This window comes from Passer montanus, unplaced genomic scaffold (genome assembly GCF_014805655.1).
Source record: "Passer montanus isolate IOZ18808 unplaced genomic scaffold, ASM1480565v1 scaffold45, whole genome shotgun sequence".
NCBI classification, from domain to species: Eukaryota; Metazoa; Chordata; class Aves; order Passeriformes; family Passeridae; genus Passer; species Passer montanus.
Window position 1 is genome coordinate 6453607 of NW_024369373.1, and position 16458 is coordinate 6470064.

A 16458-nucleotide genomic window follows, 5' to 3' on the forward strand; every position below is an offset into this window, starting at 1 on the left:
TTGGGCACATTTCCTTCTGCATTCTCCTCTTCCAGGGCAGAGGTCCAGGGCAGACCACCTAAAGCTCATTGCCTGGGAAGTCAGACCTGTGGATGGGTCAGACTGATGGCCATTGCCATGAGCAGGATGTAATAATTACAGCAAAACACGCCAAACTAAAGCAGAGATTAAAACTGGCTGCACTTTGCATTTAGTTACACTCAAGGCATGGGGGCTGGGTAGTTGCAGTGAGTTGGAGATTTCCAGATAAAACATCAGTTTTTGGGAAGATGCTTATCTATAATGAATTGTTAGCAGTTTGGCAGTTCTGCTAAAATAAAACTCTTTTAATCTTTCAAAGAGAATCCTGGGCTATTTAATTGATTAGCAGCTTTCTAATGAGAGGATTAAGTACACAGTAGATAACTGAGATGATTGACAGCTCTACTGCACCAGCCTAAAAGAAGATGTCTCCTTTTCCCCAGCACTTTCCAATTAAATGATTAAGTATTGTTTACTGGGACTGGGAGGATTACAAGACAGTAGGTGGATTTATTAGCAGAGAAAGGAAAAAACACTCCTACACAAAAGAAAAAGATTATTTTGAATGACTAACAGCCATGCCCCTGCAAAGCATGACTAGATCTAACAGAGTTATCCACTCTCAGGTTACACTCCAGTCCTTCTCCCTTTTCCAGACCATTTGTCAGTTTATCCAGTTATCTCCAAAGTGCTCAGCATTTCCAGCTGTCTTATGCAGACCATTTTCTGAGTTTATCATGAAGATAGTTACAAAACTACTTGATATTGTCACTGGGGAACTTAGCTCACATTATTGACAGACTCACTTCTCTGGAGCAGGAGACCAAGATGTTTTTTAACAAGCAGGAGCTGCCTCATTAGCAGCCCTTTAGTACATGTAGGCATTGAATCAAATCACCTAAATACAAGCACCTGAACATGGCAGGGGAAATAACATGGTTTAGCATCTTGCAGCAAGAACATCCAATTTTACACGAATTAACAATTTATGTGAGAAGGTTTGGAAGAAAGGGGGAGGAGGAAGATGCTCTTAAATTCAAGCTATCAGGCTCCATAGTTACCGTGCCTGCACCAGCCTCTCTGTTTTAACACAATATGTACCATTTTTACCAGGCTGGGGGGAAAAAAAATCAAGATCCTGAAAAGATTTCCAAATTTATGACCTCTTGACTGCACAATAAATGAGACTACTTCTTAATCTTACAATCCCTTCCTTTGCCTTTTAGGTAAGCCTCTAACACTCTGATCTCTGCATGGAAAAAGTTAAATGAGATGTTGTAGTTAAACAGATGTCAAGAACCAAAGTTTTGTTCAGATTTTTCCCTGCCCTATTTCCATGGGGTTCCTACACAGGTCGGTGAGAGTGGCTTTGGCTGAGGAAAGCAAGGCTTGCCAGCTCTGGGTGAAGCTGCCAGCACTCCCTGCCACGGGAGCTCTCCCCAGTACGGCCCCAGCACACAGCACTGGACAGGTAATGACCCATCTCAGCTGGTTCACTGGAAGAGCAAAGCCCCTGCCAGGAACTCTGCAGCTGTGGAAACCACAGCAGCATGTGAACAGAATGAAATATTTTGGTAATCTGTGGACTTGTATTTTTAACAGTCTGTCCAGGGCTCAGGGCCCCATCCTGGGATTCTGACAAAAATGGAAAGTGTGAGATTTTCATCTTCCTCAGAGGGCTGTGCACAGCACCTGCTGTGAGACATAAAAGCAGCAGGCTGGCGCTTCCACTGTTCCTTGGAGCTGTAACAGGGAGAGCCATGAATAGGCTGAATTTCAACAAATCAATAAATTAAAGTCCAGAATGTCACAGAGAAATTGTGACAAAGAGATCCCCAGGGATATGAAATACAAAGATATTACCTCTGGCTCTGGAAACCTCTGAGCCCTAGTTTTCAGAGAGGCTGTACCAATGGAAATATTCTTGCACATCTCCTGCAGCAGCTGCTGTGAGCTGCAGGAGGCTGGAGAGGGGCTGTGGGGAGCTGTGATCCCAAAAGGCTGCAGAGGAACACACTGAGCTGATTATAATGAGTGGCAAACTCTGTTACCCAGAGCTCATCAGATACGAATGGCTGGTGAAACTGGTCAGCATGGCTAGCAAGGGCTGTGCCAAGGAAAAAGCAGCATCTGAATAAATGTGAGGAGAACCCCTGGGGGATGTAGAGTCCTGCAGAGGACAGCTCCGGGGTCACAGTCCCTGCTCCATGGACTGAGAGCAGGGATGCCCAGACTGGCCCGTGCTCCAGGGTGCCACCTTGCAGGAGCCAGCCTGGGGACAGAGGTGTCACAGCTCCAGCTGCTCTGTGCCAGCCTGTGCCCCAGGTCTATAAAGAGTGAAGGGCAGCGTTATTCCCATGGAAAGCACCCACTGTGCTGCCAAACTCTGGAGCTGCAGGTCCCAGGGAGAGCACCCACTGTGCTGCAAACACTGGAGCTGCAGGTCCCAGGGAGAGCACCCACTGTGCTCCCAAACTCTGGAGCTGCAGGTCCCAGGGAGAGCACCCACTGTGCTCCCAAACACTGGAGCTGCAGGTCCCATGGAGAGCACCCACTGTGCTCCCAAACACTGGAGCTGCAGGTCCCCTGCACTGCAAGCAGTGAGAGTGGCAGCAGAGATGCAGAAAGCTCCCTCAGCAAAGAGCACCTGGCCTTCCTTAAGAGAGCCAGCTGTCCTCCCTGCAGTGCCATTGAGGGTCAGGAGAGGCAGGACAAATTTCATTCTCTGCCTGTGCTCAGTGGCATTGATCTCATCCTCTGCAAGTGCAGCCCCTGCTCTCACCCCTGGAAATTCAAATACCTGCATCATCTCATCTCTGAAGTCAGCCAGTCTGGTGCCAAGAGCATAAACTAAATAAAAACATAAAAGTTTTTCCTCTCCACTCTCCGTGCATCACACAATTGCTCAGCTTTTCTAAGTACCAAACTTCAGTATCTCATTACTCCGCCAGTTGCCATAACCAAGTGCCCACAGTTACATGGCATTTACTCCTTATTTAGAGCCAGCTGACAGCACCCTCCTTACCCAGGATACCCACCAATGAGCACCAGCAGAAATCAGGTATTTCCCTTTTAAAGCTGGAGGAGAACAACCAAACTCTGCCCTGTGCTCCTCTGCACAACCCTCCCACATGTCCCTCTGCAAACACACAGAGTTTTGATGCACATTTAACTTTCTTCTTGTACAACAGGGAAAGAATAGATACTAGCTCTTGGGATTTTATCGAAGATAAAACTGCTTTTCAGGGTATGGAAAGATCCTGGGGTTGGGCTCACTGACTCTTCTTTCCTTTAGCTTGCTATCTTTCCAGTTCTCTCTTTCCATGCCATTTAATGAAGACTCATCCAAGTTATTCCAAATGTAAGGACTTGGCTGGGCTCAGTGCAGGTGTTCAGCTTTCCCCAGGCACAGACTGAAAACACACATCAATGTGTGCTTCTCTTTGACATATTGGTCCAGTCCCTCAGGAACTAAACAATTAATATTCACAAACTAGGTTTGTTTTGCTAAGCTACTTCAAGCTTACCAAGGGGTGGATCCTCATTTATCACTTACCTGTGATTTATTTTTATCTTGTTTTTGTGAAATTGCTCTTAATCTGATGGATTGTGCCATGCCAACTTACATACCAGGATCACTTCTGCTCTAAGAATATATTTTCCAAAAAAACCAACAAATCCTTTTCTGATGCTTCAAGTGTATCAGCATCAGACCCAGTAAACAGAACAACATTTAAACACTTGAATGTTACTATCAGGAAAAATAGTAATACTGACAATAGTCTAATCAAGAAATGTGAAGTATGAATGCACAGACTTACCATTTTTGTCAGCTCTTCTGAAAATCTAGAATTGAAAGAGAGAGAGAAATGTGTTTACTAGGCTGTCCAGCATGGGGGTGAAGCCCTTTGCACCAGGACCACGCTCAGCCCCACACTCAGGGCAGGTTCAGGTGCTCCAGCCCCTCAAGACCCAGCCCAGGGGCTTCACTGAGCTCACCCTGCCCAAGGCTCAGCTCATCTCCCCCCTGGAACTACTGGTGGAAATGCTTTTAGCACTTCCAGCACCTCCCTCACTTAGGAAAGCTGAAACCATGAATCCAACACCAGAAAAACACACACTAAAAAAAAATCCCAACAGCTGTGCAGTCCAGACAATTTCTCTGGAGTCAATAAAATCTTTTAAACCAAGTTTCACAGCTCTGCACTTCTGAAAAAAAAAAAATTATTTACAACATTTTTTTAAAGCAAGTCTCCTGCGTGGGAAGGAGATTATATTTAGACTTAAAACTACAGAGTGGAGGAAGAGCCCACAGAGAGGAATCAAATAGCCATTTCAGAAGAAAAAAAATTGCCATAATGTGTAGTACTGTAGAATTGCCAGGGAGAAAGAGAGCAGACACAACTGCAATTTTTTCACCAGTCCCATCTGAGGAATTTTCCCCTAACACTGATAGCAAAATCAGCTGGTCACTTGAAGGGCCCTTGCTCTAATTGAGTTTTTAACCACACACACTGATTACACATTCATTAGCTAACCCCACTTGCTTGAAGCATATGTATTACTTCTAGTCACACCTCTTAAAAATCTTCTTATGGGGTCCATCTTCAACATCTGGTGTCCTTTGTAGGTGGCTGTTCCTCAAACCCCCCTTTTGAGTAAGCCCAATATCTTTGTTTTGCAAAACTTCTACTTTGTCACCCCTGCCATCCTGCTTGTGTTTTGCATGACTTCTGCATCCCTAAATTACATCCTTCACCTCCTTCTCTGGGGCTGTGCTGTTTTGCTCTATTGATCTTGCCAACAAAATGCAATTAATAGCAAAAGGCCTGTGCAAAGGCTGGAGACTTACAGGTGCCTGCCAAAAATGGCCACTAGCACAGGTTGGCCATAAATTACCAAAAAATTAACATGGGCAGGAAAGGTAAAATATTCTCATCATCTCTTCAGGCCTGACCCTATTAATTTGAGCAAGAACAGAGATTTTAGTTGTACAAAGAAATTTCCCTGAGGAGTGAATAAAAGCACCAGCAAGACAGATCAGAGTCAGCCATAAAATAGAATCTCATATTTTCTGGGTCACAAAACCATTAAATAAAAAAAAATATCAGAAGAGAAATTGCTGCACAAAACAAGAACCCCAAGAGACAAATTGAATTGCAGAATATACTATTTCACTGAATATGGCTTAATTAAGGAACATTAATCATTCTTTTGTCCAAAGTCCTTGTGAGGCTATGCAGCCTGGGGCAGAGTCAAAGCAGGACTTTATGGTACTTCAGCAGAGGTAAAACCCCTCTGCCTGAGCCAAACCAAAGTGTTGGGAGTGACAGAAACTGCCTGCAAGGATTTCAGCTTGTGGCCACATCAAAACTCCTCCTGTGCTGACCTCCATTTTTTTTAGAGCAATTAGAAGGTTTTGGAGGGAAAATCCAACCTCTCTCCACACTTACAGATTTCATTGATGTTAAATTTGGGTTTTGAAAGGCCAGCCAGTCATGGCTTGTCCATGGGAAGAAGGAATAAATCCCAGCAGGACCCCAGCAAGCTGCGTGGCTTTAGCACACATCCCTCACCTGTGCTCAGTGTGCCCTGCCCACTGTATGAAATATTCCTCTTTTCATGGCTTGGACACCCCAAATCCTCACTCCCCATGGGCACTTCCAGATGAGGCTCTTCTCTTCCTGGATGCTGATTATTTATGGGCTTTTCGTTTCCTCAACACATCCTTCTGTTGCTCTTCCCACTGCTTTGAAACCAAGGTATTACAGCCAGCCCAACACAGCAGGAGCAATGCCTGTCCTAAGGTCCCATGGGAGATCACCATCCCACTAAGCACAGCTGGCAGAGGGAGAAGGGGAAGGCAAAACCAATAAGCAAAATGTAGATTAAAATGGAAGAAAGGCTCAATCTGCAGTGCTCTGCTCCATGGAGCTGTTTACTTTGCAAGGAATACTTGGAGCAACAGGGAAAAAAAAATGGAAGAAATGTTTAGAAATTGAAGTATTTACATCCAGCTTCACTGTGTGAATATTTTAGGGCTTTAACTCTTCCAGACTATTAGTAAATGAACATGTTGATGTGTTGATGAAAGATCACATCAGCTGTGTCACTTATCAAAGTTTATTCTACAAGACCAAGCTGCTTGGCTTTTTTATTGCTAATGAGCAGGATTTATTCTTTCAACTTAATTGAACCACCTAAAATTTGCACACATTAAAAAAAAAATAAATAAACTAGGACACCTGGAGGGAAAAAACAATTTAAGACAAAGTCATCTGTCAGCACAGGCAGGCACTGCATCAAGGTATGAGCTCTGGAATGAGCATCGGGAGGCTGATAAAGATGTAATATAGTCTGTGATAGCTTGGCAGTGCTGCCAAAAATGCTGCTGCTGTGAAGACCCGGGATTTATGTTCTGGCTCAGCAGAGTGCCCTCCCCCACACAGCCCAAAGACACCCTCTGCTCAGGTCTTGGGTTAGGTGTTCCACCGTGGGAAGGAGGTGGTGGGCTTTCCATAAGGGAAAGCTGTAGGATCTGGGGATGGAAGGGAAACCAGAGCCCTCACAGCTTCCCTATGGGCCAGAGGGCAAACCCATAATGGTGCCAGGCTCCCAGGGAGCTGGGGGCAGTGACAGCTCCAGAGGAAGGGAGCACCAGTGAGGCTGCTGTGTCATCCCCAAGGCAGAGGCTGCAGAGCCATCCAGCCCACGGCTGCTCTGCCAGCAGCTCCATCCCCTCCCAGCAGCAAAGCCACTCAGGCTCTGCCCAGGCAGCAGCTCTGGAGGTCAGCGAGAGAGGAGCTAATGAAATATGGATGGAGAAGTGCCCTGTCCTGCCAGGCCCTCGGCAGCAGTTGGCTTGCTGTGCTGCACGTGGCCCAGGAGTGTCCCAGGGGCTCGGAGCAGCGCTCAGCCTGGCCAGGGATGCTCCTTCCGCTCCATCACCCCCTGCTCCCCACCGAGGGGGCAGAGCACGGATCTCAGGTGGGAACTGAGAATTATCCACTTCAAGCACCGCAGCAAGCATCTCCCCCATCAGCTGTGCTTTGAAGCTTTTAGGCAAAGCTCCTGGAGCACAGGCTAAGTCACAGCGAGCCCACAGGATGCCCACAATATGGGCATTAACCCATTTCATAGGATTTATACAGGCAATGCATGCAGTTTGCTGTCTGTGGCATACTTAACCCATTTACCAGTGCTTTGGATGAATATAAACACTATTTTCTCTAGAGCAAAGAACTTTTGTCAAGATTTCCAATAGGTTTTCTCTAAATGTATGTTTTTGCTATACTCTCAAATGGCTACTACAGATATTTAACTGCCAGAAGTAAGCAATTCAAAACCCTGGTGGTAATAATAAACTTGAAAAAAAAATATTATGTTTTCAAATTTAAACATTTGGTTCTGCCTTCTCAAAGCTCCTGGATGAGAACATGCCACACTAGAGGCTCCTTAATGAAGGTTTTCTCACGAATTTTATTAAATTCACAATAGCACTCCCCTAATAAGTCCAAGAATTATTAAAGGTTTGTGGAGTTTATAATCCCTTCACCAGGTTAATAAGATGTTGATTTAAAATAGAAGCAGCTGAGCTGAAATTCTGTTTTCTATCATAATCTGGGTGCAGAATAGAGGACAAACATAATCATGTCTCATGCATGAGGAAAGCCTATGGATGAGAAGGCATCCAGAGACCCACATAGACCTAAAAATATTATTGATCCTCATACTATGTTCCTGCATTCCTGTACTGGCTTTCTGTGCCTCTCCCTACAAGTCTTGACACTTCATTTGGAGCTGAGACAAGGCTTTATATGGCTCTTCTCTTCCTGGATGCTGATTATTTCTGGGCTTTTCGTTTCATGAACACATCCTTCTGTTGCTCTTCCCACTGCTTTGAAACCAAGGTATTACAGCCAGCCCAACACAGCAGGAGCAATGCCTGTCCTAAGGTCCCATGGGAGATCACCATCCCACCAAGCACAGCTGGCAGAGGGAGAAGGGAAAGCAAAACCAATAAGCAAAACGTAGATTAAAATGGAAGAAAGGCTCAATCTGCAGTGCTCTGCTCCATGGAGCTGTTTACTTTGCAAGGAATACTTGGAGCAACAGGGAAAAAAAATGGAAGAAATGTTTAGAAATTGAAGTATTTACATCCAGCTTCACTGTGTGAATATTTTAGGGCTTTAACTCTTCCAGACTATTAGTAAATGAACATGTTGATGTGTTGATGAAAGATCACATCAGCTGTGTCACTTATCAAAGTTTATTCTACAAGACCAAGCTGCTTGGCTTTTTTATTGCTAATGAGCAGGATTTATTCTTTCAACTTAATTGAACCACCTAAAATTTGCACACATTAAAAAAAAAATAAACTAGGACACCTGGAGGGAAAAAACAATTTAAGACAAAGTCATCTGTCAGCACAGGCAGGCACTGCATCAAGGTATGAGCTCTGGAATGAGCATCGGGAGGCTGATAAAGATGTAATATAGTCTGTGATAGCTTGGCAGTGCTGCCAAAAATGCTGCTGCTGTGAAGACCCGGGATTTATGTTCTGGCTCAGCAGAGTGCCCTCCCCCACACAGCCCAAAGACACCCTCTGCTCAGGTCTTGGGTTAGGTGTTCCACCGTGGGAAGGAGGTGGTGGGCTTTCCATAAGGGAAAGCTGTAGGATCTGGGGATGGAAGGGAAACCAGAGCCCTCACAGCTTCCCTATGGGCCAGAGGGCAAACCCATAATGGTGCCAGGCTCCCAGGGAGCTGGGGGCAGTGACAGCTCCAGAAGAAGGGAGCACCAGTGAGGCTGCTGTGTCATCCCCAAGGCAGAGGCTGCAGAGCCATCCAGCCCACGGCTGCTCTGCCAGCAGCTCCATCCCCTCCCAGCAGCAAAGCCACTCAGGCTCTGCCCAGGCAGCAGCTCTGGAGGTCAGCGAGAGAGGAGCTAATGAAATATGGATGGAGAAGTGCCCTGTCCTGCCAGGCCCTCGGCAGCAGTTGGCTTGCTGTGCTGCACGTGGCCCAGGAGTGTCCCAGGGGCTCGGAGCAGCGCTCAGCCTGGCCAGGGATGCTCCTTCCGCTCCATCACCCCCTGCTCCCCACCGAGGGGGCAGAGCACGGATCTCAGGTGGGAACTGAGAATTATCCACTTCAAGCACCGCAGCAAGCATCTCCCCCATCAGCTGTGCTTTGAAGCTTTTAGGCAAAGCTCCTGGAGCACAGGCTAAGTCACAGCGAGCCCACAGGATGCCCACAATATGGGCATTAACCCATTTCATAGGATTTATACAGGCAATGCATGCAGTTTGCTGTCTGTGGCATACTTAACCCATTTACCAGTGCTTTGGATGAATATAAACACTATTTTCTCTAGAGCAAAGAACTTTTGTCAAGATTTCCAATAGGTTTTCTCTAAATGTATGTTTTTGCTATACTCTCAAATGGCTACTACAGATATTTAACTGCCAGAAGTAAGCAATTCAAAACCCTGGTGGTAATAATAAACTTGAAAAAAAAATATTATGTTTTCAAATTTAAACATTTGGTTCTGCCTTCTCAAAGCTCCTGGATGAGAACATGCCACACTAGAGGCTCCTTAATGAAGGTTTTCTCACGAATTTTATTAAATTCACAATAGCACTCCCCTAATAAGTCCAAGAATTATTAAAGGTTTGTGGAGTTTATAATCCCTTCACCAGGTTAATAAGATGTTGATTTAAAATAGAAGCAGCTGAGCTGAAATTCTGTTTTCTATCATAATCTGGGTGCAGAATAGAGGACAAACATAATCATGTCTCATGCATGAGGAAAGCCTATGGATGAGAAGGCATCCAGAGACCCACATAGACCTAAAAATATTATTGATCCTCATACTATGTTCCTGCATTCCTGTACTGGCTTTCTGTGCCTCTCCCTAGAAGTCTTGACACTTCATTTGGAGCTGAGACAAGGCTTTATATCAGGTATGGCCTTTACCTCTCAAACTTGAGGCACCAGTAGGAATCTCCTCTCCTGAAGCCTCTCTCTGTTGCTATTTCTGGTGAAAATGTGAGAAAATAATGACCTGAAGCTTTGTCACTACAGACTATGTCTTTGGACATCCTGAGGTTCATGAATGTTCCCCATGCAATGAGAAAGGTTTTATTTTGTGTTTCAGTAGGGAATATGCCATTGGTGTAGAAATACTGTCCCACCTGCACTGGTTCCCCACAAAGCAAAGCTGCTGCAGAGCTCCAGGTCTCTGGGCATTTTCCCACTTCAAAGCAGATCCTTTTTCTTTTTCCCTTCCTCCCCAAGAGGAGAGCAGCTGACACCATGTCCCAGCCTCTGCTTACACTCTTACCTTCTCTTTAGACTTCACCAAGCTGTCCTAAATTAAAGTTGCATGAGAAAGGTAAGAGCTGCATCTGATGTTCTGACCTGCTGATGTTCAGCACTAGAAGTTACTTTTCTGTTCAGCTTCATTTCGAGCACCCACTTGCAAAGCCCTGGAGATCAGAGGAGAAGGGATGGACTCTCCTGTGTGATCCTGCACCTGGCAGTGAGCAGCTCCTGAAGGAAGAGAGCCTGGCCTGCCCTGGCCCTCCTCTCCAGCTGTGCCTGCAGGTACAGCTCAAGGGAAGATATCAAACCATGGGCTTCACAAAGGGAGGATAAAGGAGGAGGAAAATAGCCCTCCCAGTTCACCCACAGGGAGAAGGTAAACAAGGACAAAGGAAGGGGAATGAAGCAGCCTTGGAAAAAAACCCAACAAACAAAATGAAAACAGAAGAAAAAAGGTCAAAACAGAAGAGGAGTGAGAAGGGACCCTGGGATTCTTGTGGCTGCAAGAGCCTTGCTGTTAAAGGCTGCACTGGAAATCTGTCATTGACAGAACGGGTGGAAATACCTTGAAAAAAAGCCCCAACAAACAAAATGGATACAGAAGGAAAAAAAGGTCAAAGCAGAAGAGGAGTGAGAAGGGACCCTGGGATTCTTGTGGCTGCAAGAGCCTTGCTGTTAAAGGCTGCACTGGAAATCTGTCATTGACAGAACGGGTGGAAATGACAGTTCTGGATGTACATTTGGAAACGCACCATTGGCACAACCAGACACCTCACTCAATCCCATGGGGCTGAAGAAGCACAAACCAGATTTGGCCACGTAACTGACATTGCAAGAGAAGCCGTAAGAATGAGAGATGGATTTGAAATTATCTTTCTGTCAAAGAATAAAAAAATCAGATAAAGGTCAAAATTAGTTTTCAGCAAAAGACAGGGTGGATAAAACAGAAAGCTTGAAATGAATGGAATCCTGTTCTTCAGGAGTATTTAAAATAAAGCCAAAAATCAATGCCTTTAGTCCCTGTTGGCAATAAAGGAGGCAGGGAGGCCAGTGCAGCTTGGGGCTCCCAGTCCCATTCCTAACCAAGGCTGATCCTTACTTTAGATGCCAAGCAGGAGATGAGCTGTGGAAAAGACTGAGCATCTTCACCTGCAGCTGCTGTGACTGACCCGGCCTCAGGTGCTCTGCAGTTCACACCCCTGCTGTCAACACAGGCTTTTGGCAGGAGCAGGTGAGCAAGGACAGCAGATCAGGCAGCTCTGAAGTGCTCCCAGAGAGAACAGCACCTGCACAGACATTTCCTCACCTCCAGGGCCATCCACCTCAGCTCTGTGTTGCACATGCACTCATTCACACTCAGCAAATACAATCTCACTTTGGCTTACCCACAGAGAATATTCACCCACATAATATATCCTCCTTTTTGTAAGCATTGAGACACTGAGGATTTGTTCTAGAGTGGAAATGCCACCATCTCCTCTTGTGGGCTGGAGCAGCTCTGTGGCAGTTTTTAGTACAGGGGGTTTGTCCTGGTGGGATGCAGAAAGCATCAGAAATCCTGTGCTGGGAGTGGGAATACCTGCTGCAGATTGCACATGCTGCCAGCCCTGAGCCGTGGGCTCCTGCAGCTGGAGCAGACCCAGAGAAGGCGCCTGAGGGTGGGCACAGGATGGGTACAGAGCCCTTGCCCAAACTCAACCCCTTATGATGATTTGACCAATGTAAGAGCTGACCATTCATTCATTCATTCATTCGAGCTGAACTAGTAAACACCATTCAACCTTTTTAATCCTTTACCTAAAAGGCCAGAGGCAAAGTAAAAGGAAAGCACAGAAGCCAGCCCAAAGTTAAGATCCTCCAAGTGGCAGTAGCCAGGCTGATGGCAGAAGACATCTTAGCCCCTTGTTGTGTTTTGTTCCTCTTCAGCTCTCAGTTTTGTCCACAACAGCACAGTTGTGTTTCTTTGGTGGAAAGAGCACAGGGAAGTTTGTTCTGACACTCCAGACACCCTCATGGAGGAGTCAGAACAGGAACACTGGGCATGGATGAACTAAAAGAAAGCCAGAAGAGGAAGAAGGAGTGACTAAGGTACTATTAGTGTCAAAAACATTTTATCTAATTCATAACCAAGCCCAAGCTTTCCTCTCTTCCCCCAGCCCCCAAGAAACTGCCCACATAGCACACCAGCTCATGGAAACGTGTTAGCTAAACATAAAATCTTACAGGTCTTTTACTTCTTCCTCCCCCATGGAGAAGCTGCACTGCTGCATGGCTGGGACTCACTGCTTCCCCAGCACATCCATCAGCAAAAATGTGAAGGAGTTAAATGGAAAACAGGTTATCATCCCTGAGCATTCAGTGGGATGCTTGTTACTTTCATGCTAATGTGTGAAAATTAAGCTAAATAGGTGTTCCCTGTTTAAACCCTTTGTACGAAAGGGGGGTCTCGCAGTGCACTTGAAGAGCCCATTACAGCGAAGCCACAGCTTCAATTGGCTTTGCTATTGTGCCTGGAGAAAAAAGAGAAAATGAAGTTCTAAGAAAGGAGGGGGAAAAAAACCCCTAAGCTCTCAAATCTTACATTTCCAGAATCCATTTCTACTTTGAGCAGGTGAGAAAGGGCTCCCAGTACCATTGTGAAAGGGAAAAATGATCAGGAACTGCACGCCCAGCTCTATTGTACTTCCCTCTGAAATAATACAATGCTCTACTGTGTTTCCCATTCTGAAAGTTCATGGCTCTTTTCCTAATCTCGAAGCTCAAAGTGAAAAAAAAAAAAATCACTCAAAGATAGTAAAATTGAATGGATAAGACACCATTTTGGTGCCAAAACACTCCTAACTCAGGAAATCTCTTACATAAATTTAATGCTGCTTCCTAATTGCATTCGTGCTCTGAAACTCAGATTCCAAATGATTGTAAAAATTTTGGCAATTTCAGGACAGATTAAAAAACAACACAAGACAAAACCAAAACAATAAAAAATAGAAGGAAAAAAAAAACCAACAAACAAACCAGGAACTCCATCCTGAACAAGTTAACTTAAAAGACATAAGGGTGTGAGTTGCACTTGTCCTTTCTGTTTCCCCAAGCTCGCTCCCCCAGGCTGCAGCTGCCCACCTGCAGCCCCTTCCACGGGCAGGATCATCCACCAGGTGCTCTGCTCTCTGAGCTGCTTTTGGCAACCCTCTAGAGACAACAGTTCCTCAGGGAACCAAAATGCCTCTCAGCTCAGGGTGCTCAGAGCTGGAAGGAGTTTCAGACTCTCCAGCCCACGCCAGTGCCTACGGGCTCAGCAAATTATTTACAAAACGTAAGGGCTTGCCTTGAAGAGCTACTACTGCCTATCCTATCTCTGAGGAGAGCATGAGTTATCCTTTACTACAGCCAATGCTTCACTAGTTTATTTTGCATTCATTACTTCTTTTTTTAATTTATTTTTTTTTTTTAAGCTAGGAGATAGCAAAACAGAGGATCTGTGTATTTAATTACTGGATGCTGCAAAAAGACTGTAATTACACCATTTGCACTCCGGCTGATTCCACCCCATTCTCCCAATTCATTTAAGTGCAGACAGCCTCGGTAGCTCCCTAATCAGAATGTCTATAAATACAGCAATCGAGGCACTGAGCACATCCCCAGCAGCCCCCCAAACCAGGATTAAAGACCTACAGTGCATCCTCAGATGCAGGACCTGGGAAAAGGGCTGCAGAACTGAGGTGCACACCCACGCTCAGCCCGTCCAGAGGGTGCAGGGAACAGGGCACCCCAGTGCCAGCCAGCCCCGAGAGTTCAGAATCCTGCCAAGGAGAAGGACACAGGCGACATCTCTGTGCCCATCCGGTAAAAAACGGTGCAGGGCTCAGGAGGGGAAGTGCAGCACCCACACTGCACCCCATGCCCAGCCGGGTCCAGAAGGTGCAGAACCAAGGTGAACCTTTCTCCCAGCTGTCCCAGAGAGTGCAGGGCAGGGGGACAGGGGGCGCAGGCCACCTCGATAAGCTGTGCAGCACCGGGACAAGCGGGGGCAAGACCCGGGCTGCACCCCCATAGCCTAGGCAGCCCTGGCACAGGCTCTGGAAAGAAGTTGTTAAATCTGGGCACCCCTACACCCAGGGAGCCCGGGAGATGCAGGAGCTGGGCTGCACCCCATGCCCACCCCATGCTCATCCCATGCCCGGCCGGCTGAGGATGCAGGATGCAAGACCAGCCCTGGTGCCGAGCCGCTGGGGGTGCAGCATCCAGGTAAGCTGAGCACCGCGCTGCAGCCCCTGCTCAGCTGGTCCAGGAGATGCTGGACCCGGGAAATAACAGCGGTCCCGAGGGCTCGAGCGGCTGCGGGACACCCACGCCCGCCCGGCTGGGGGCTGCAGGAGCGGCTCCAGCCCTGCCCGGCGGGTCCGGGCAGGAGCATCCCTGGGCAGGAGCATCCCCGGGCAGGAACATTCCTGGGCAGGAGCATCCCCGGGCAGGAACATCCCTGGGCAGTGCAGCACCCGGGCAGGAGCATCCCCGGGCAGCTCAGCACCCGGGCAGGGGCATCCCGGGGCAGTGCAGCACCCGGGCAGGAGCATCCCCGGGCAGGAGCATCCCTGGGCAGGAGCATCCCTGGGCAGCTCAGCACCCGGGCAGCTCAGCACCGGGGCAGGAACACCCCGGGCAGGAGCATCCCCGCTGCCGGCGCGGGCAGGCAGGAGCCGGGATGCGGGATGCGGGGAGCACTCACATCGAGGATGACGGAGGTGCCCTTCCTCTGGGCGGCGGCGGCCCCCGGGGCCAGCAGCTCCCTGTCGGCCAGGCCCTTGTCGCCCATCCTGCCGGCCGCCCAGCGCAGCAGCCCGTCCAGCCCGCGCAGCGCCGGCGCCGGCTTCCGCAGCAGCTTCTGCACCCCGGCCCGGCAGTAGCGCGCTGCCTGCTCGCACATCGCTCAGCCCGGCCTCATCCCGCCGCCGGGACTCCCCCTCCTTCTCCTCCTCCTCCTCCTCCTCCTCCTCCTCCTCCTCGCACAGCCGCTCGGCGGGCAGCGGGCGGGTCCGCGGGGGACGCAGCCCGAAGAGCAAGGGGGGAGTTTTGGGGTGGGGGCAGGACAGTTTTGGGGTGGGGGTAGGTCAGCCCCCCAGACTCCAGCACAAAGCATCCTTTTAGGGATTTATGTCTAAAAAGCTATATCCGTGTTCTCTCCCCTGCACAGCCGCTCTACACTCACAGCAGATTTTAGCAGCTCTTTGTGAGGGCAGAAGAGAATGAATTTGTTGCTAGTGAATAAAACTTGCCCCTGAACTCCTGTGCCTCCTTCAAAAAGCCTCTATTCAATGGATAGTCAGAGATTCCAGGTGGGGTATTTCAGCATCTGTGGCTACAGCACTAACCACAGCGCTCAGCTGGAAAATATTCCTAACCCTGTAATTCTGAGGATATTTCTGAGGATAAACCCTGTATTGTGAGGATATTTCTTTGAGATACTCCTGTGCTCAGCTTCAGCCTCTAAATCAGCAAGATTTAGACCTGCAGTAGAGGCACTAAGTCTTCTGGACAAAATGGCACTAGATAATTTCATTTCCTACTCCACATCTGAGGAGGTGCTCCCAGTTTGAGAAAGGCACCAAAGCAGGAGAGCTCAGACCCAGAAACTTGGAGGTTTCCCCAGAGTTCCGGAGTAGCCACAGGCTCCAAGGGGCTTTTCCCACATGCAGGAACCAGACCCTCTCAGAGGCAGCTCTAGAGGACCTGATGACCCAGCAGGGCCACGTCCCAGATCTGAACAGCTCTGTCACAGCAGCCAGCACGCCCAGCACCCTGCCAGCACTGCACAGTTCCCACACGGAGCCCTGAGCCTGAGCAGCAGCAGGATCACTCCAAAGGGCCTGCCCAACACTGCCTTCAGTGAAACAAACAGCAGTAAATTGTTTCTTTCAACAGAGCTTACACATTGCAGTTCATCAGAACCCAGATCCTCACAAAAGCCTACCTGGAGGAATTATTTAGCTGTTCTTTAGCTATTCTTCTAATCCCGCATCTGTATTCAGGTAAATTGGGGTGAATTTTCTGTGTTTGAGGTGACAGGTGGGGAATGTGCATTTTCCTCTCAGCTGCTGCTCAAAGAAAAGTGAGT

General features: G+C 47.8%; 1 protein-coding gene across 1 annotated transcript in view; it reads right to left on the minus strand.

Annotated features, from left to right (window-relative positions):
* Positions 1-15288, minus strand: part of NECAB2 (N-terminal EF-hand calcium binding protein 2) — a 75925-nt gene extending 60637 nt beyond the window's left edge. Inside the window, exons 1-2 of the mRNA XM_039721524.1 lie at positions 15073-15288; positions 3843-3867 (exon numbers count right to left, since the gene is read on the minus strand). Coding sequence (XP_039577458.1) covers positions 3843-3867; positions 15073-15270 — 223 coding nt within the window. The 5' untranslated portion in view covers positions 15271-15288. The remainder of the gene's footprint in view (positions 1-3842; positions 3868-15072) is intronic.
* Positions 15289-16458: the final 1170 nt, after the last annotated feature.